The sequence below is a fragment of the Sapajus apella genome, unplaced genomic scaffold, assembly GCF_009761245.1.
Source record: "Sapajus apella isolate SASKATOON/1434 unplaced genomic scaffold, GSC_monkey_1.0 scaffold189, whole genome shotgun sequence".
In the NCBI taxonomy this organism is placed as follows: domain Eukaryota; kingdom Metazoa; phylum Chordata; class Mammalia; order Primates; family Cebidae; genus Sapajus; species Sapajus apella.
The window spans coordinates 1068564-1088804 of NW_022437129.1; the positions used below are offsets into that span (position 1 = coordinate 1068564).

The window sequence follows — 20241 nt, forward strand, 5'->3', positions numbered from 1 at the left end:
CCCTCCATCCTGGTGTGAGAATCAACCAGGCTTTCCTGCTACCAACTCCCTCCCATAATCAGGAAGCCAAATGTCACCTTCCCAAAGAAACTTTATTTTCACATTGCTGAAGTGCAAAACATAGATGACCATTTTTAATAAGCACAATCAAAATTTTAACCACAGAATGTCTACAAGAATTATAGCTTTAAAAAATACAACCAATTTTTATATTTCAAAAATATTTGAACTCAAATAAATTAATTTCTTAAAAAGTACACTTCTCATACTATGTGTTTGGCATTGACTCTGGTTAACTCTTGTGCAACACCTACGAGATGCTATCACACACGTGTCAGTCGCACTCCTGCACCAGCCACTGCAACGACTGCTGCTCACGTGGTGGTGGGGACTCACATTCACAAGACGGACAGGAACATGCAGTAATAAAATAGCTTTTTAAAAAATAACACATGAATTCATCACATAGGACTATGCTTTTCACTGCAACCTTGAAGGTGGCATTTATCTCAATCCAATCTGTGACTCCAGCTATTTAGTGACAGACAATATGGGTGAGGCACCCTGTGGTCCCACCTTGTAGGTGGCAGCCCCTGCACTCTGGGGTCTAGCCTGTTGGCGTTTGCTTTGTTGTAGGTGGAGCAGCTGCTGCAGAATCTGTGAATTGTGGGTGAAACACCAGTCCCTACATTTCTTCTGCCAAAGTGGTCTTCAGTTAAGGGGCCTGACCCCTCTGCAGCTGGAGACAAGCTACCTCCTGGGCTGTATGCAGCCTCCACTCCAGGGCAGGGTGGAATAAGCACTCCCAGGAAGCTGGGCCCCTACCAACAGATTAATCAGCTGCAGAGTGCTTATCGCCATCCCCACATTCCCATCCCCTCCTGCCTCCTTTTCACAGCTTTAACCAAACCTTAATTACATAAGGCCAGACTAGGTCAGGGCTCGAAGGAAAATGGGCTCAGGAAAACTTAAGTTTGCCCAGCCCTGTCAGCTGAGATTGGTTTTGTTTTGCTTTCCAGCCAGAAGTAGAAACTTGCTTTTTCCTTTTTGCAGAGTTAAAACCGTATCTCCAGTTTTATTATGTTCCATCACAATATTGGGGCAAAACCAGAAAGGTGGCTGGTTTGCTTCAAAGCACAAACCCAGGCACTGTCTTCTGCGCTTTACCGGGAGGTGGGAAGGTAAAGGAGACTACCCACCATAGGGGCTTAGCTCCTCCAAAGACCTTGCACACCTTCTGATAAACCCCCTGGCTGACACAGTGCTACTGGCTGTGCAGACAACGACGGGACAGCAGCACCAGACACTGACTCAACATGCAGCACCGGGTCTGGGCCACGGGGCATGTTTGGCACTGCGGGCAGCAGTCAGCGTACGCAAGACATTCAGTGAGCAGAGGGCTGCTCTCAGCCTCCAACTGCAGCCACCCTGGCACATGAGATGAATCAGTGGGCCTTCCTAGGATTGTGAAATAGACTTGTCATTTGTGTGAGGTTGAAATCTACTATACTTCAAATATAGCAACTGTTTTCAACTACTGAAGCAAAGAAAGTAAAGGCCAGATGGGGAATGAAAGGTAAGATCCTTTCATTTCCACATTCGGGAGCAATGTGTGCGACTTCAACTGCTGGAGTAAACGATATACGGAAAAGCCACAATTTCTAAAATCCCAAAGGAGTGACGTTCCTGGGGAAACAGGCGTGAGGCCACAGCTCAGGCTGATGTGTTCTGTGCGATATAAAAAGCTGTGGCCTGATCTCTAAAGTGGGGCTTCTGAAGATCACCAGTCCACAGCTACCTGCCTGGCTAGTTTCTTAACCTAGACTGCTTCAGAAATGGGGAGTGGGATAATGGACTGGAGGAAAAGCTGACACAACTCAGACAACCAGTTTCAGTACCTGGGCCCTCAAAGCAATAGAGAGGACTGAGGAAGTAGCAGGGACACTGATGTCATCTATTTTCTGGAAAGTGTTATTTTTAATGGTTTCATTAAAAACTTATTAACCTTCTACTGGAGAATACTTCAAATGAAAAAAAAATTTTTTTTGAGATGATGTAGTTTTTGCTCGTTGCCCAGGCTGGAGTGCAGTGGTGTGATCTCACCTCACTGCAACCTCTGCCTCCCAGGTTCGAGCGATTCTCTGTCCTCAGCCTCCCAAGTAACTGGGATTACAGGCACATACCACCAGGCCTGGCTAACTCTTTTTGTATTTTTAGTAGAGACGGAGTTCCACCATGTTGGTCAGGCTGGTCTTGAATTCCTGACCTCAGGTGATCCACCCGCCTCAGCCTCCCAAAGTGCTGAGATTACAGGCGTGAGCCACTGTGCCCAGCTTCAAATGAAATTGTTGATGAGATTAGTCCCACTGTATAGGTCTCACCACTGAGGTTTAGAGATGTGAGACTCAGAGTAGGTTTCAGTTCCCTGGAATGGAGCGGGCACAGGGAGTGGCAGGGCTTCCCGGTGTTAACTAACTGCCTCTGCCCAAGCTATGACTCAGTTCTAGGACCACTTCAAGATCCCTTTGAAAGGAAACATACTTAGCATCAAGTAATCCTTTGAAATTGCCACATTGAAAAGTTAGTTTTTAACTCAAATATAAATCAGGGAGCTCACACACTAGTCATGTAGCCATCTTTACTTAATGAAGAACCACCTTGAGGGAGATCGCCCTGCTTGCTGCTTCTATGGCTGTCCCTGAGACAGTCTGTTCTGTTTACGCCCCAGCAGCCTCTTGCCTTACATCTCGGGACTTTCGGAGCTGCCCTTGAGGGTGTGTGCCAGCAAATACACCAAGTGGACTTCACTTAGGACCACTAGAGTGCAAAGCTTCAGCTTCTAGAAGTCCAAGTGTGGCTGCAATTCAGGATCTGCCCCAAACTCATCAGCCTTTCCCAAGTGTCTTAGGTGAGAAGAGTATGAGCTGTGAATTTCTGTGATGGTGTGATAGGAATGCCACAGTGGTGGTGCCAATGATCATTTACTGACCTTCCTGCTCAGAAAAAATGTTGCACAGTTATGGCCTTGGAGGCATAAGTAGACAGCAGTTAGCCAGCCTGTGAGAAAACAAATCAGCATCTAGAACAGGATGGGAGGGAGCCATGACAGATAAGGGAGTCCACAATGAGAAGCAGGCTCCCTGCGCAGCCTGCCTCTAGTGCTAGTAACAGACGTTTCACATTTAAAGCCTGCCAAAGCATCACTGGCAACTCTCCTGTCTGTGAACATGCACAATGGGCACAGGTTCAGAGAACTGATGAGATGTAGGCAGCGCCGTCTGCCACAAAAGGTTCTCCATGGCAGCCCCAAGAACAAAATCACATACCTCTGATGGGAGCAAGGACCCTGAACAGAAGCCAGTGGCTGGAGCCAACGGGCCATCCCCTTACATCGAAGACTTGGACTAGGGGTCCAAGTCTTGTACCACTGGAGTGACGTGATACAAGCCTTCTTTGGTCACTCTCGGCTTCCACCAGGGGTCTCTGCCTCCTTAATGAGAAGAGAAGCTGGCTGGCTTTGTGATGACCTTGAGGGTGTCCTACAGATGCACACCCAGGGCTGATTCAGGTCCATTTCAGCACAATTTTTGTGGAACAAATTAAAGAAGCAGTAATACCCAGAACTATCCCCACTTAGGAAATAAAATTTTCAAGGCTGCAAGAAACCTCTGTCTACAAACCAGTGACCATTGCCTAAGGAGGCTCTGGGAGGACGGGATCACTATCAGTGGAACAGGTGCTGGAGGAACCAGGGGGTGTCTCCTTTCTAGTCTCAATTGTCTTCAGAAGGAGGGCTCAACTGGGGACGGCCGTGAGCTGTGGTGACTGAGGTGCACACAGTCTCCCAGAGGCAGAACCTGAAGAGCACCACGTGGGAGCTTATCCAGGAAATCCATGCCATCTGAGTTCTCATTGGCCAGGCCAACCACCTGCACCAGCTGACTGAACAGAACTGTGCTGTCCCATGCCCACGAGACCCAGTGAGAGGTAGTGAAGTGGTTGCAAAGGTTTGCGTGGGTGGGAGCTGGAGTATGGCCTCTGCCATGTTCACTCGGGTCTGCAGCCCTTCCCGATGAGAATACTCAGTGCTCATGTGCTCTGGCCGGCAGGAGCTGCTAGGCCACTTCACACTGGGACTACTCAACGCTCTGCTCATTCCTGGCAAATAAGCATGGGGAGTGAGTCCCAAGGCCCGCTCATAGGCATTTCTCTCCCTGGTAAGGTGGCAAGGACAGGGGACAGGGTACTGCTCATGCTCTGTGGCCCTGAGGCCCAGAAGGTTGCATGTTTCCCATGACCCAGACAGTGGCAGCCTTTCTTCCTCCCACTGGCTGGTCCAGGGCCTCCCCTGGGAAAGTGAGCTCCAGGAGGCCAAATAAAGGGCTGTGCCTGGGTCTGAAGGTGGCATTGGGTGTTCTGCCCTCCTGTTTTCCACCAAACTACGACAGTTAGCCGGCTGCCACCCTCGCTCATTTTGCCACTCTAGTGTCCAGTAATGCTGAATACGGCCCGTGTGCTCCTCCCATCAGGCTTTGGCCTTCCTGCCCTCACCCTGCCCCACCAAGGGACTGTTGGCTTCCCTTCTGCTCTGGCTGCCAGTCCTCAGAAAACCAAGGCCCCCTCCACATCCAGGGGCCACTCTTCACCAAAGAGCTGAATGTAGCTGTCACTGTCCCTCCAGACGCCTTTAGAGGGGGCCAGGCTCCACTTCTGCCCACGTCCAACTTGAAAGCTACCAGGAACCATGTGGGAACCATGCTGCCAGACACCAGCAACCTGAACAGTCCAGCTCAGGTAACTGTTTGGTCATGCCAACCCCTCCCCTCCCCACACCCTGAGTCACAGGTGTTGGTCACAGTGGCTGGGACCGACCTCAGATTTTATACAAAAAGCTGGGGACATAGTCAAACCTGAGCATGGGGTGGCTGGTCCCTGGAGATTCCTGCATGTAGTGCAGCTTCAGCAGCTCAGCCAGGTACTGGACCACCCTGACATCCTCATTCACCAGACCCAGGGTCAGCTTTAGGAAGCTCGCCTGGCGGCTGGCTACCAGCTCCTCTGTCTCCTTGTCATGGGTAGGCAAGTGCAGGTGGTGGCAGAAGGTGTAGAGGAAAGCCTTGGAGCAGAGCTGGGTGAGCATGCTCTGGACATGCAGGTAGTAGGTGCTGCCTCGTTTGATCTGTGTGCGGTGGTCTGCCAGGTGGGGCACCAGGGTGCCTCTGTAGAGGGGGCAGCGCAGGGTTTTGTTGTCAAGGTCCAGGATGCTCGTGTAGCGGCTGTAGCGGCTCAGGGCGTGGAGGGTACCGGCACCGGCAGGTGAGGCCACTCTGAAACATACAGGCCAAGGTCAGGAGGAAAGGCAAGGGCCGGGAAAGTGGAGGCAGAAGCTTGGGAGGTGAGGCGTCCTGTCCCCAGGCCAGCACCCACCCAGCCAGCACGCACCAGCTCTTCCTGGAAGGCAAATCTGATCATCATGGTCTTCAAAGGACTCCTCACCACTCTCAGGATCAAAGTGACCCACAAGGCCCTTTGTGGTCCAATTCGTGCTGAATGGACTCTCTTTTGGAACCATGGCAAGCTTTCAGTGGACCCTCAAAATTACAAACCTCTTTGTTCTGCCTGAAATACCCTCTCCCTCTTGTACTTAGCTCAATTTAAACCATATTCAGCCTTCCCTGATCTCTGATTTTCTGCTGTGACCTTGGCCAAGTTCCTTAACCATTCTGAACCTCACCTATGAGATGGAGATAACAGCTCCTACTATTTTTATTTATTTATTTATTTATTTTGTTTGTTTGTTTGTTTAGAGATAGTCTTGCTCTGTTGCCCAGGCTGGAGTGCAGTGGCATGATCATGACTCACTGCAGCCTCCACCTCCTGGGCTCAACCAATTCTCCCACCTTGGCCTCCCAAGTAGTTGGGACTACAGGCGTATGCCACCACACCCAGATAATTTTTTGCAGAGACGGAAGCTTGCTGTGTTGCTCAGGCTGGTCTTGAACTTGTGGGCTCAAGTGATCCTCCTGCCTTGGCCTCCCAAAGATTTGGGATTTCAGGCATGAGTCACTGTACGGGCCTGTTACTACTGTCACATCCCTCACAGAGTCGCTGTGGTGACAAAATGAGTTGTGTTTACGACAGTGCTAGCCCTCGGTGGGCACTGTCATCACCATCACTACTTTCAGCCTAGCACTGACCAGTGGGGTGACTGCTGTTTGTTCACTGGCTTCTTCCACTGGACAAAGAAGCTCCTGGATTCTAGAGTCCCAGGACTATATCATCTCATGCCCTCAATGCCTGGCACATCAGAGCCAGGAAAAGCCAGTGTTCACTCAGTGAGGGAAGCGGTTCCTTAAATACCCTCCTGGAGCAGCTTCCCCAGAGCAGCAGGGACTGCCCTGTTAGGGCCTGGATATTTGGGGCTTATGTCAGATAGGCATTATATAAACAGGACTGACGGTGACTTGGGACCAAGGTAATCTAGTACTTTTTCCTTCCTGGGTTTTATCTTCTTGTGTATTTAACAGTCATTTACTGAGCACCTATAACATCCCAGCATTGCTCTGGGAGCTAACCCTGTAATGAAGAATGACCTGGAACTCCTGTCCTTCACGAGCTCAGTCTGATTGGGAAGAAAAGAAATGTGCACAAGTACGGCAAAGTGAAGGGAGACGTGGTCTCGTTCTCCCTGAGAGAGGCCGTAGTTGGGAAGACCTGGGGGGTTAGTGGGGTTGCTTCAGAGCGGGCCCTTAGAAGCAGCATGGGCTCTAGGGACTGAGGGCATAGGAGACCATGGCAAAAGCCAGGTCACAGAAATGGGACAGCTGAGACACAAAGGCCACACATCCTGACCATAGTGGCAGCACTGGGCTATGGACTGCATGCATCCCACAGGCGTGGAAGAACTGGGGCCTACAGGTGGCTGACATCTAAGAAAGCTCACAATGGCAGTGAGACGGCTCTCCACAACCCATGCTGTGCGGTCTGTGTTCCGGGGCCTTCTCAGCTCTCTCTATTGCGTTCACTCTTACTTCCCCAAAGTGGGGCTGTCCAGAGTCAAACACCTCCCAAGCTCCGCATATCCAGCTCCACAGGTGCTGCCGCCACAGGGCACCCAGGCCTCACCTCCCACTTTTTGCCACTCTATCTCTGCTGGGACACCTGCTCTCAGGCCCAGCATCCCTTGATGCTGCTCTGATACCTGCCCCAATGGTGACAACACTTCTTTTGGAAGAAGCTGGCTATTCTAACTGTTCCTCCACTTCTGTTTCCATAAAACTCCTCCTCAGGACGCCAGATGACACAGGAAAACAAAAGCCCCAGGCTTCCAGCTGCCAGGTGCACAGCACCCCAACTGCAGCCTCACACTGCACTTCCCACACCTGCCACGGGTGGACACCTCTTCACTGATGAGGACACAGAGGACTGGATGAGGCGGTGGCTTTTGCAAGGTCACCTAGCTAGCAAGTGGCCAAACCAGGACTCAACCCAGGGCCTCTGACACATGCTAGGCTAGCATTTTCTCCTGCCAGAAGCAAGCTCTGCTTCTCAGTCTGGGCTTGTGACTGCTGCTTAGTAAGCAATATGATGACGCCTGGTGTTCACTTAAAATGACAGTGGGGCCAGGTGTGATGGCCCCCGCCTGTAATCCCAGCACTTTGGGAGGCTGAGGTGGGTGGATCATTTGAGACCTGCCTGGCCAACATGGTGAAACCCTGTTTCTACTAAAAACACAAAAATTAGCCTGCCATGGTGGCACATACCTATGATGCCAGCTACTGGAGAGGCTGAGGCACAAAAATCACCTGAGCCTAGGAGGCTGAGGCTGCAGTGGGCCAAGATGGCATCACTGCACTCCAATCTGGGCAACAGAGAAAGACTCTGTCTCAAAAAAAAAAAAAAAGCCCACAAAACAAAAAACTCCACAAATGACAGGGGACCAGCTTGGCTGTTAAGCCATCTCTTCTCCCCACAGATAGCTGAGCTGACTACAAGCATTTCCAGGCAGAGTGAAAAAAATCAAGGGCCAGCAAGCCTGGTGGTCTGAAGTGCGGGTCCTGAGAGCTAGTCCATCATCTGAGGAGGGGCCTGGGTGAGGAGAGACACTTCTGGGCTGTGGGGCTCGGAGTGCAGAGCCTCTGCAGCGCAACACCTCTGAGGACAGGAAGGTCACAACCAGCCAAGACATCTCTCCTGCTTGTGATTTTTAAAGCCAGGCCTCAGGTGGGCCCCAGTCTGCCTGCCTGTGTAGGTGCCGGTTCCGCCCTCCGAGTGCTTCTCAGGGCCTAGCACTCCACTGGGCTGTGCTCTTTGGACATGGACTAAATGTGGACCCTTCCAATGGCTCTCAGGTGGGCCCCGCGAGCCCTTCAGAGGCGTTCAACACAATTTGGTGACTGAATGAATAAGAGGAGATGGCTGGTCCGAATGTACACAGCGAGTGGTGGCAGCACCAGGACCTGACCCAGACCACCCACTGCTCCCACTAACTGCCACGGCCCACAACCAGTTTCATCTTATGATACCCGCAGGTGGAATCTACTGCTCACCTCCCCCAGGAATTCTCTGGGTAAGCTGTAGCCCATCCCATTCCACTTCTGGCCCCTCAGTGGACCCTCTAGGGTACAGGGCTCTCCACCCTTGCCCACCTCACCTCACACCTGTGCAGGACACTGGAGGCAGATGCTCCTAGTGCCCAACATCTGCACATGCTCTGAAGGGTGTAGGAGCACTTACTGGGAGAGCAGCCTAATTCTTTCCCCCAGAGTCATCTGTCCCTTCTGATGGGCCTTTTGCTTTTACAGATGGATGCCTCCTGCAGTCTGGATGGTGAGGGCCACAGATAAATTCCATGTCCTAACTCACACCAACCGAATCAGAACCTCGAGGGGTGTGACTCAAGAATCCATGATTTTAAAAACCTTCCCTAATAATTCTGACGCAGCCAGGGGACAGACAGGCATTGGCAACCACCTAGGAACTCCAACCCCCTCACAGGACAGACAAGGAAATGGAAACCAGAGAGGGGAATGATTTACCAAAAGTAACACAGTGGTAAGGACTGGGCCCCATCTAGAAGCCAGGCCGCCTGATTTTGGCTCCACCACACCAATATGCCCCATCTGTATTTGGCCAAGGCCCTTCCCCACCACCTGGAACCAGTTACCTCTGCAAACCAATAAGCTTCCACTTCTGAAAATCCATAATGTGCAAAGGGGAGGAGGCCCAGTGTTTCACCGGCTTAGCGTAGCAGCCATAGCTGGGGACAAAGATGGCCAGTGCAGTCACCAGCTTCCTGACTATGGCCTCATCTTCCCCCAGGACCACGAGTGTCCTCCCGCTGAGCAGGGAGTAGATGGCTGGGTGGGCAAAGGGGTACTGGCGGATGAATTTTAAGGCGTTCTGGCCAGCCCTCTTTTTATGCCTATCGGAAGACAGGCTGGCAGGATAAGCAGAGGGGATCCTGTCCGAGCTGGTGGAGGCAACACTGCTCACGTAGCTGGTGGTGTCTGAGTAGTTGTCCAGGCTGGTCTTACTGATGTCCCGGCTAGCCAGCAGATGGCCCGGGTCCAGCTCATAAGCAGGAAACCCTTCATAACTATTGTCTTGGGAAGAAAGGTTGGCATTTTCCACTGAAAAGTCAACACGGAACCCCTGGTCCTTCTGCCTATGGCGCTGTGGGGGGATGCTCACCACTCCATCCTCGTCAGAGTGTATATGGGCTGGAGTGGAGGGCAGCACCAGCTGACCGTCACTCTCCTTCCCAATACAGCAGGAGGAGTCTATTTGTGATGGAGTGTTTTCCACACTGCCCTCCTCTGTCTCACCCAGCTCCGGAGGGCTCATGCTTGCCTCGAAGTGGATGGCTCCCTCATTGTCTTCTGCATATGATTCTTCTTCATTAATGGCACTTGGGTAGCTGGCCTTAAAGTCATCAGGGATGAGGGCCTCAGAGGGGCAGGTACTGAGGACTTCAATACTGTCCTCACTGATGGTCCTGTGGCTGACTGCTTTGCTGCGAACCACCTGGGGGCTCAATGGTACTGTGAGGCTGGCCTGGCTGTCAGACTTAGAAAGCACAGAGGTGGATTTCTCTGTGCCCAGGACTTCAATGCTTTCACCACTGCTGATACTCCCTTTCATATCCATATCCAGGTAGTCCAAGTTTTCCTGGGGGTCAAAACTGCTCAACTCTGTCACCTCCACTTCCTTGTATTCCTCATCTCCAAGTTCCTGCTCCATCTTGATCAGCACAGACTCCACACTGGACTTGTAAGAACCAACACTAATTAACACTTTAGGAATTGGGCATTCTTCTAGAGACCTGGAAGGCGGCCTGTCTTGACTGGGCTTAGAGGGTAGTCTCTCTTGTTTCTCCACCATCCTGTCATCAACCTCCACAAAGTCTTCAAAGAGAAAGTTTGTTATGTGCTGTTGTTTTAGAAGTGCTCTATCAATCTGACTGGTCAGGAGGTAACACAGGTCTCCTCTGAACATGTGCTCAATGTGGCTGAGCTGAGCCAGGGTCTGGGTGAAATATTCAGTGTCACAGAGCTCCTCCAAGGTCTTCAACTTCTTGTCAAAACACTTGGTGGACTTTGCTTTGATAAGTTTTGGGGTGTAGGCTGGTCTGCAGGTGTAAAGGTCTGTATCAGGAGACTCATCAGGGTTAGAGGTAGTGGATGCCTGGCTGGCCTGATCCTGGGTGTGCTCCATCTCTCCAGGACACAAATCAGACCCCTTCAACTTCCGATGAGGGTATGAGCGGATCTGCTTCAGCAGGTCCTGATGTTCAATGATGGACTTCTCCACACTAGCCAGTTCATTGGCTTTCTCAATTGCCTGAGATGAGTAAAAGCCTTTGTCATTGGCTTTCTTCTGGATCTCCGTCTCTGTGTGCAGCACTGTCCTGGTGTAATCCAAGTCTTTCAGCTTTTTTTCAAGTTCCCCAGCAAATGCCTTCCTGTTCCCAGTCTTCAAGCACTCAGAAGCTCTGGAAAATTCGGCAGAAAGCTCCTGGAACTGCTGCATGATTTTATGCTGGTCTGCAGAGATATAAGCCATGCAAAAGGGCCTCACGAAGCCACGGGCCTCCAGGTCATATAGGGTAAGGTGGTGCACATATGCAAAGGCTCCCTCCTTGGAGTCTCCCAGCACCACCTTGGAGTCCTCCACGAAGTTCAGCTTGGGGTAAGCAGATCCAGGAGGATGGCCCACGAAGGAAGCCTGGTAATCCACAGACATGATACGCAGAGAGAAGTAATTGAGATCAAAAGTGCCAAAAACTTTGGTGTCATTGGGGATGGTCAGTAAGGGTTGGGGTCCCACCTGCTCAGAGAACTCGGAAATAAGAATGAAGTCCCTCGAGAACTTGGCCCCGGACAGTTTTGACCAGGGGTTAGCACCCTGGCTGGCGAAGGGGAAGAGTGGCACAGAGTACTCCTCTGGCAGGGTCGGCTCATTGTAAGGCTCTTCCTCATATTCTTCCTCTTTGGTGAAGGCCACTACGTCAGGGGCGCTGATCATATTTCCAGATATATGAAGAAAACATTGAGAGGAAGTGGGAAAAAATGCGGTGTTAATCGACGCGCAGAAGGCGGGCCTCCGGAGAACGAAGCCCTTGCGGCCTTCTTTGCGACTGGCCCAACCCGGAGTCCTAGGGTGATTCTCACACACCAGAGAACTTGAACTCTAGCCACCCCCTCAGAGTTGTAGCTCCTCCGGAGCTCTCGGAGGCCTCATCAACGTCAAGGCCGCAAACCCAACTGCCCTTCTCTTCTTCCTCCGGCGAGCGCGGCCAGCACAAGAAACCTGCAGCGAGGTCACCTGCACTCCCTGGAACCCACCGCGACAGCAACAACCCGGGCTTTGAACCAGGCTTAAAGCGAGGCTACGGGCCGCCGCAGGGGTCAGCCAAGCGCTGCAGTCCCCCGCTGCCGGAGGGCAGAAACCGTCGCGGCTCGTAGGACGCCACAACCCGGATCCAGCTACTGCGGCGCCGCCATCTTGGTATCACATGACTCCTGGCCTCGGCACCGCGTGACCCGGAAGCGTCCTCGTAGACTTCCGAGCAAGAGAAAAAAAAAAAGTCGTGAGAAAGAGACGGCCTTAGATGGGCGTGTCCGGCGGCTCCTCCCAAGAAAGAGTCCCATTAACCAACTGCCCGGAAGTAGGGGAAAGCGGGGCGGAGTGACGTGGGGGCGTGCTAGGGGAAAACGTGCTTGGACTAGGGGCCAGGAGCGCGGGCCAGTCTAGGAGTTGTAGTTCCAGGTCGTTGTGAGGCGCGCGCCTGGAGGAAGTGGCTGGAGAAGGCGGGCGGAAGCTCCAGCCAAGATACTGGGTTCGGTGCTGAGGCGGCACGGAAAAGGCTCAGTGACTGAAGCTCCAAAGGCCAGCAGGCTGGTGGGACGTGACCGAAAGGAGGCTCTAGTTCCCTTCCTGTGGGTGCCAGGTGGGCATCGCCTCCGGCTTCCCCGGGATGCACCGGCACCCGGGAAGCGGCTGCGGGCGCTAGGCCTAAGGATGATCTTTCCTGTCGCTCGCTACGCACTCTGGTGTCTGAGACAGCCCGGAGGCCGTGCCTTTTCCCGCGCCGCCATGGAGGTGGCCCTCCGAGGGGTGCGGAAAGTCCTCTGTGTGGCCGAGAAAAACGACGCGGCCAAGGGGATTGCCGACCTGCTGTCCAACGGTCGCATGAGGCGGGTAAGAAAGCGCGTTCCGGTCAGCTGCGTGCCTTAATGGAGGCCCACGGAGCCGGACAGCGTGGTGGGCGCCGGGAATCGAGATGAAGGCGATTATCTCCCATTTTCTCAGGCCTTACCGCCCCTCGTCTGGACTATTGCAGTGGCCTCCTGTCTGCTCTGGGACTGGAGTGCATTTTACAACGTAGTTGGGGTATTTCACTCATTGGCTTGGAAAACGTTTGTTTTCTTTGCCCACAGCAGGTTCCCAAACTTGCCCGATTCTCGGAACCGCCGCGGGCACTGGCTGGCCTTCGGATTTTGGGTGAGGCTGGGGAAGTCTGTATTATAATATTCTTCCCTCGAGATTCAGAAATTCCGTTGGGAACTACTGTCCAGATTCCCTTAACTTGTCGTTCGAGCCCTGCCCATCCTGTGCCACATCCGCTGCATCCTACAGCCCTTGCGACTTTCCAGCCTCGCAGTGCATGCTGACAGCAACACGCTAAGGTTTGGGGATTAGAGATGAAGTCAGCCCTGTTCCTACCCGAATGCACTGATTCTGAATAAGTGATAAGAATGTGTTCTGCCCACACGGGAGGCACAAACACAAAGGAGGATACGAAAAAGTTTCATGAAGGAGGTGACACGGAGACATAAAGAGCTGTCCAGGAAAATATCTCAGATGACAAAATTAGATCCCAAACTGGTTTTCTGGAGAACTTTTCTAAGCGCGTGGGTGGAAGTTCCGTGCTTGTTCTTTACAGTTCCTAGGGTCTTAAGACTTGTTTCCAGTTCAACGATAGTGGGAGTGAAGCCAGGGTTGTGTGAATGCTGTCTGAGAGCTTTTCCTCTTTCCGGCACTAGAAGTCCTGCTGACCAGCCCCAAGGTTTGTCTACTTCTAGGGCTCTGGGCCTCTTGAAAAATGGTCCCTTCTACACCTAACTAACTTCTTATCCTTAAAGGCTCTGCTGAATTCATTCTCGATCTCTCTCTCTTTTTTTTTTTTTTTTTTTGAGACAGTCTTGCTCTATCAACAAGCTGAAGTGCAGTGGCGTGATCTCGGCTCACTGCAATCTCCGCCTCCTGGGTTCAAGCAATTCTCCTGCCTCAGCCTCCTGACTAAGTAGCTGGGACTACAGGTGCACACCGCCATGCCCACCTAATTTTTGTATTTTTAGTAGAGATGGGGTTTGATCATGTTGGCCAGGATGGTCTCCGTCTCTTGACCTCATGATCTACCCACCTTGGCCCCCCAAAGTGCCGGGATAGCAAACAGGAGCCGGCTTGCCGAACTCATTCTTTCTCTCCGCACCCCCCCTCCACTTTTTTTTTTTTTTTTTAAGACAGTCTTGTTCTGTTGCTAGGCTGGAGTACAATGGCACGATCTGGGCTCGCTGCAACTTCCACCTCCCAGGTGCAAGTGATTCTCCTGCCTTGGCCTCCCAGGTAGCTGGGACTGCAGGCGCCTGCCACCAGCCAAGCTAATTTTTTGTATTTTTAGTAGAGAGGGACTTTTACCATGTTGGCCAGGATGGTCTTGATCTCTTGACCTCATGATCTGCCCACCGTGGCCTCCTGGAGTGTTGGGAGTACAGGTTCGAGCCACTGCACCTGGCCCTTTTTTTTTTTTTTTAATCCAGAGATCTTGTATTTATTTATTTGTTTATTTATTTATTTTTAACCTATCATGCCATGAATCCATAGGGAATAGATTCCAGTGGCTCAGCCTCCTTTCCACTGGTTCTCACAAATTATGCTTCTCTCAATGGAACAGGCTGGCACTTCAGTTAAGCCCTTTCTCTTTGACTTGCTCCTTTTTTTTTCTTTTTTCTTTTTCTTCCTGGAAGATATCACACTAATCCATGACTTGCAGCTTTCTTCTCAGCCTGGGCCAACAGTTTCTGCCTCTTCCCTTGTTTTGTCTCTTACCTGTGTTGAGGGCCAGCTGAAGCCATTGAATAGCTGGTCTCTACTGTGGGCCAGCTTAAACAGTTGAGTAGCTTAAGTTTGGTAGTCTGAGGCCTGGGTGAACTGGTCAATCCCAGGTGGCACATCACCTGCTTCTACAGGACAGCAGCTCTGCCACTGCAGCCAGTTATAGCGGGACCATTTGACAAAGTGGGTGAGGTCCCTTTTAGGCTGGATATCCAGTGCCAAAATTCTTAGGGCTTTTCTCAAGTAGGATTTACCACCTTATTGACCTACTACTGCTTCGTGACAACGGGCCAGGGCCACCTTCTTCCCCTTGGCCTTCTTTCCTTTCAGCATCTTGGGCGGCTAGAGGAGAGAGGCTGCTTAAATGTCTCATCTTCAAGGAATCCTTCCCTCACTACCTCTTCCCCCACACTAGGTCAGAGACCCTTTCTGATATGCTGTCATAGTACTCTTTTCTACTTGAAAGGCACCTACTAGTTACAGTTAAATAATGTGATATACAATCATTTATTTGATTTCTGTCACTGCCTCTCCTTGGACCCTACTCTCCAAAGGGCAATGATTATGTTTTGTTAATTGCTATGTCTTAATGCCTAATATAGTGTCTGGAATGCAGGAAACTTTCTTTTTTTTTTCTTTTTTTGGGATGGAGTCTTGCCCCGTCACCTAGGCTGGAGTGCAATGGCGCGGTCTCGACTCACTGCAGCCTCTGCCTCCCAGGTTCAAGAGATTCTCCTGCCTCGGCCTCCCAAGTAGCTGGGATTATAGGCACATGCCACCATGCCTGGCTAATTTTTTGTATCTTTAGTAGGGATGAGGTTTCACCATGTTGGCCAGGCTGGTGTCCAACTCCTGACATCGTGATCTGCCCGCCTCAGCCTCCCAAAGTGCTGGGATTACAGGTTGAGCCACCGTGCATGGCCAGGAAACTTTTTTTTTTTTTTTTTTTTTGAGGCAGACTCTTGCTCTGTCACCCAGGCTAGAGTGCAGTGGCGCAATCTCGGCTCACTGCAACCTCTGCCTCCCAGGTTCAAGTGATTCTCCTGCCACAGCCTCCCAAGTAGCTGGGATTATAGGTGCCCACCACTGTGCCCAGCAAATTTTGGTATTTTTAGTAGAGACAGGGTTTCACCATCTTGGCCAGGCTGGTCTCGAGTTCCTGACCTCGTGATCCACCTGCCTTGGTCTCCCAGAGTGCCGGGATTACAGACGTGAGCTGCTGTGCCCAACCGAAACTTTGAATAAATATTAGTACTTGTTGGGCTGGGCACAGCGGTTCATGCCTGTAATCCCAGCACTTTGGGAGGCCCAGGCGCACAGATCACCTGAGGTAAGGAGTTCGAGACCAGACTGGCCAACATGACGAAACCCCATCTCTACTAAAAATAAAAAATTAGCTGGATGTGGTGGCAGGCGCCCCTGATCCCAGGTAATCGGGAGGCTGAGGCAGGAGAGTCGCATGCACCGGGGAGGTGGAGATTGCATTGAGCCGAGATTGCACCACTGCACTTCAGCCTGGGCAACAGAGTGAGACTCCATCTCAAAAAAAATTAATAGTTGTTGAATACATGTTTGAGCTGAGCCTGAAAGTTTTTTGGTTTTGGGTTTTGGGGGTTTTTTTGTTTTTTGTTTTTGAGATGAAGTTTCAGTCTTGTTGCCCAGGCTGGAGTGCAGTGGCGTGATCTCGGCTCACCACAACCCCCGCCTCCCGGGTTCAAGCAATTCTCCTGCCTCAGCCTCCTGATTACCTGGGATTACAGGCATGTGCCACCATGCCTGGCTAATTTTTTTGTTTTTATAGAGACAGGGTTTCTTCATGTTGATCAGGCTTGTCTCGACCTCCCGACCTCAGGTGATCTGCCCACCTTGGCCTGCCAAAGTGCTAGGATTACAGGCGTGAGCCACCGTGCCCGGCCTGAGCCTAAAAAATTTTTCCAGCCAGTAGAAACTGTAAAGAACAACCTAGTGACTTGAAACAGCTTGGCATGTTCAAAAACAGAAGTTAGAGGTGTCATGCGGTGGGAGGAGGCACTGGTGAGTTAATTAAGCAGGAGCAGTGGTTGAGCGCAGATCGTAAGGGTCTTAGAGAGCCATGTAGGTTGAGTGGTAAAATACACAGAAAATTGACCATTTTAATCATTTTGAAGTATACAGTTCATTGGAATTTTGTACATGAAATGTGCCACCATCATCATTATCTAGTTCCAGAAGGTTTTCTAGCACACCAAGAGGAAACCTCATATCCATTAAGCAGACACTCCCCTACCCTCTGCTCAGCCCCTCACAGCCATGAATCTGCCTGTTCTGGGCATTTCCTATAAGTGGACCCATATCATACATGCTCTTTTGTGTCAGGTTTCTTTCATTTAACATAATCTTGAAGTCCATCCATGTTGTATCGTGTATTATTAATTTTTCATTCCTTTTTCTTTTTGAGATGGAGTCTCTCACTGTTACCTGGGCTGCAGTGCAGTGGCATGATCTTGGCTCACTGCGACCTCCACCTCCCATATTCAGGCGATTCTCCTGCCTCAGTCTCCTGGGTAGCTGGGATTACAGGCACCCACCACCACACCCGGCGAATTTTTTGAATTTTTCATAGAGATGGGGTTTCACCATGTTGGCCAGACTGGTCTCGAACTCCTCACCTCGTGATCTGCCCACTTCAGCTTCTCAAAGTTCTGAGATTACAGTCTTGAGCCACTGTACCCAGCCTCTTCATTCTTTTTTATGGCTGAATAATATTCTATCATATGAATAGATCACATTTCATTTTACTATCCATTAGTTGATAGACATTTGGGTTGTTTTCATGTTTCGGCTATTGTGAATAGAACTTCTATAGACATTCATGTACAAGTTTTTGTTTGAATGTGGGTTGTTTTTGTTATTGTGGGTTTTTTTTTGTTTTGTTTTTATTTTTGTTTTTGTTTTTTGATGGAGTCTGGCTCTGTCACCCAGGCTAGAATGCAGTGGTGCAGTCTTTACTCAGTGCAATGTCCACTTCCTGGGCTCAAGCGATTTTTCTGCCTCAGCCTCCCAAGTAGCTGGAATCACAGGCAAGCACCACCACGCCCAACTAATTGTATTTTTAGTAGAGACTGGGTTTCGTTATGTTAGGTCGGTCTCGAACGCCTGACCTCAAGTGATCCACGTGCCTCAGCCTTCCAAAGTGTGTTTGAATGTGTTTTGAATTCTTTTGGGTAAATTTCTAGGATAATTGGTGTAACAATGATAACTCTATGTTTAACTTTTTGGGGAACCACCAGACTTTTCCAGAGTGGCCAAAGCATTTTGCATTTCCACTGATGATATCTAATTTCTTCATATCCTCAACAACGCTTGTTATTTTATTGTTTTTTTTTTAATTCTATTTAATTATCATCCTAATGGGTGTGGAGGTATCTCATCATGGTTTTGATTTGCATTTTTCTAATGATTAATAACATTGAGTATCTTTTCATATGCTTGTTGGCCATTTCTTACTTTCTTTGGAGCAATGTTGGTTATACTTCTGGTATCATAACCAAGAAATGACTGCCAAATTCAAGGTCAGAAAGATTTTCCTGTGTGTTTTTATCTAAGAGTTTTAGTTTTAGCTCCTACATGCAGGGCTTTGATACATTGAGTTAATTTTTCTATTTGGTGTAAGTAAGTGTCCAACTTCATTATTTTGCATGTGGATATCCAGTTGTCCCAGCACCATTTGTTGAAGAGACTAGCCTCTGGATGCCCATTGGATGGACTTGGCACCTTCATCAAAAATCAGTTGACGATAGCTGGGCACAGTGGCACATGCTTATAGTTTCAGCCACTTGGGAGGCTGAGGCAAGAGGATTGCTTGAGCCCAGGAGTTCAAGGCTATAGTACTCTGGTTGTACCTATGAATAGCCACTGCACTCCAGCCTGGGCAACAGAGCAAGACCCTCTCTCAAAGAAAAAAAATATATCAATGGACCATAGATGTTTGGATTTATTTTCAGAGTCAGTTTTATTCTGTCATCTATATGTCTATTCTTATGCCAATACCATGTTGTTTTGATTACTGTAGAGCTACAGTAAGATTTGAAATTGGGATATGGGAGTCTTCCAGTTTTGTTCTGTTGTTGTTGTTTTTATGGTCTCACTCTGTCACCCAGGCTGGTTGCAGTGGTGTGATCATGGCTCACTCAGCCTTGACCTTCCACCTCAGGCTTCCAAGTAGCTGGAACCAAAGATATGTGCCACCATGCCCAGCTAATTCTTACTTGTTTTGTAGAGATGGGGTTTCATCATGTTGCCCAGGCTGGTCTCAAATTCCTGGGCTCAAGTGATCTGCTCGCCTCAACCTCCCAAAATACTAGGATTATAGGCATGAGCCACTTCTCCTGGCCTCAACTTTGTTTTTTTTAGAAATCATTTTGGCCATTTGGTGCTCCTTTCACTCTCATATGAATTTTAGGATCAGCTTTTCCGTTTTTGCAAAAAAGGCCTTTGAGATTTTGATAAGGATTGCATTGAACCTGCAGATTGTTTGGGGGTAGTACTGCCATTTTAGGAATATTGTCTTTTTTTTTTTTTTTTTTTTTAAATAATAGATACTGTTCCTTGTGAAGTTGGGCTACCTTATAGGCAGTGGGCCCAGAATAGCAACAAAACTTTTTTTTTTTTTTTTAAGGTGGAGTCTCACTCTGTTGCCCAAGCTGGAGTGCAGTGGCACAATCTTGGCTCACTGCAACCTCTGCTTCCTGGATTCAAGCGATGGTCCTGCCTCAGCCTCCTGAGTAGCTGGAACTACAAGCACCTGCCACCATGTCTGACTAATTTTTGTATTTTTAGTAAAGACAGGGTTTCACCATGTTGGCCAGGATGGTCTTGAACTCCTGACCTTAGGTGATCCAACCACCTTGGCCTCCCAAAGTGCTGGGATTACAAGTGTGAGCTGCTGCGCCCAGCCAACAATATTAAGTCTTCTAATTCATGAACATGGGTTGTCTTTCCATTTAATTAGTTCTGTAATTTCTTTCGGCAGCATGTCATAGTTTTCGGTGTACAAGTCTTACAAACTTGGCAAAATGTATTGCTAAGTATTTTATTCTTTTGGGTGTTATCGTAATTTAATTTCCTTTTCAGATCGTTCATTGCTAGTATGTAGAAATATTACTGATTTTTTGCTTTTCTAGGCAAAAAAAATTTTGTTTATTAGCACTAACAGTTTTTTATAAGATTATGTTTCCAGCCAGGCGCTGTGGTTCATGCCTTTAATCTCAGTACTTTGGGAGGCCGAGATGGGTGGATCACTTGAGGACAGGAGTTCGAGACCAGCCTGGCGAACATAGTGAAGCCCTGTCTCTACTAAAATACAAAAAATAGCCAGACATGTTGGCTTATGCATGTAATCCTAGCTGCTCCAGAGACTGAGACCCAGGAGGCGGAGGTTGCAGTGAGCTGAGATTGCACCACTGCACTCCAGCCTGGGTAACAGAGCAAGGCTTTGTCTTAAAAAAAAAAAAAAAAAAAAAAAACTGGCCGAATATGGTGGCTCATGCCTGTGATCCCGGCATTTTGGGAGGCCGAGGTGGGCAGGATCACTTTAGGTTAGGAGTTTGAGATCGCCTGGCCAACATGATGAAACCCCTTCTC

The 20241-nt window shown here is 49.8% G+C and overlaps 2 protein-coding genes across 5 annotated transcripts in view; one reads left to right on the forward strand and one right to left on the reverse strand.

Annotated features, from left to right (window-relative positions):
- Nucleotides 1–73: 73 nt before the first annotated feature.
- On the reverse strand, nucleotides 74–12192 carry SMCR8 (SMCR8-C9orf72 complex subunit). The gene is made up of 2 exons (XM_032269148.1): nucleotides 9167–12192; nucleotides 74–5327 (listed from the first exon to the last, which is right to left on the reverse strand). The coding sequence occupies exons 1-2, from the start codon at nucleotides 11524–11526 to the stop codon at nucleotides 4874–4876; spliced, it is 2814 nt and encodes a 937-aa protein (XP_032125039.1). The 5' UTR covers nucleotides 11527–12192; the 3' UTR covers nucleotides 74–4873.
- A 6-nt stretch (nucleotides 12193–12198) lies between these two features.
- The window catches only part of TOP3A (DNA topoisomerase III alpha), a 41183-nt gene continuing 33140 nt past the window's right edge, over nucleotides 12199–20241 (forward strand). For 2 of the 4 annotated variants that reach the window (XM_032269144.1, XM_032269147.1), the window contains exon 1: nucleotides 12201–12702. In XM_032269144.1, the coding sequence (XP_032125035.1) occupies nucleotides 12523–12702 (180 nt within the window). In that variant the 5' untranslated portion in view covers nucleotides 12201–12522. Of the gene's footprint in view, nucleotides 12703–20241 lie in introns of all 4 variants that reach the window. The other 2 variants (XM_032269146.1, XM_032269145.1) reach the window with 2 other exon arrangements.